We start from the raw sequence: 522 nt of genomic DNA, 5'->3' as shown, positions 1-522 counted from the left end.
ATAGCTTGAAAATAAAACAAAATACCTTCAGATTATATTTATGAGCCTTATCCAAAATAGTTGGTACCAAGTTATCAGTAGGTTCTCCATTCTCATCATTTGACTCAGGTGGGTACCAGGACAGGGCTAGTACACCTAATAGAAATGATCAATAAGAAAAGAAAAAAAAAGACAGGAACATGAATGATTGCATGTATTCTAAAAAAGGCAGAATAAGTACCAGTTAACAATAAAAAAGAGACATATTCACAAGAGGTTGTTTCGTTATGTTCCTTCAGAATACATACGGTTATATGATGACTCTGTAGAGTCAATATCTATGAACTCTTTATTAGGCATTAATACATTTTTCTAAAAATTAATAGGCTATAATTTTTAGAATAAGTTTTAGGTTTACAGAAATATAGCAAAGAAAGTACGCAGTTCTCATATTCTCCCCCTCCTACCCCCCCATCCTCCATACAGTTTCTCTTATTACTGATATCTTGCATTGGCGTGGTAGATTTGCTACACTTGATGGAC

The 522-nt window shown here is 33.5% G+C and overlaps 1 protein-coding gene across 1 annotated transcript in view; it reads right to left on the bottom strand.

Annotated features, from left to right (window-relative positions):
* MANEA (mannosidase, endo-alpha) overlaps positions 1–522 on the bottom strand; it is a gene marked incomplete at its 5' end in the record, with an annotated part of 34,014 nt that overhangs the window by 19,105 nt on the left and 14,387 nt on the right. The window contains one exon of the mRNA XM_012661838.1: positions 26–135. Coding sequence (XP_012517292.1) covers positions 26–135 — 110 coding nt within the window. The remainder of the gene's footprint in view (positions 1–25; positions 136–522) is intronic.

The sequence above is a fragment of the Propithecus coquereli genome, unplaced genomic scaffold (assembly GCF_000956105.1).
Source record: "Propithecus coquereli isolate 6110/MARCELLA unplaced genomic scaffold, Pcoq_1.0 Scaffold74, whole genome shotgun sequence".
NCBI classification, from domain to species: domain Eukaryota; kingdom Metazoa; phylum Chordata; class Mammalia; order Primates; family Indriidae; genus Propithecus; species Propithecus coquereli.
The sequence above is the reverse complement of the archived record's forward strand: the minus strand, read 5'-3'. Positions and strand labels throughout refer to the sequence as shown.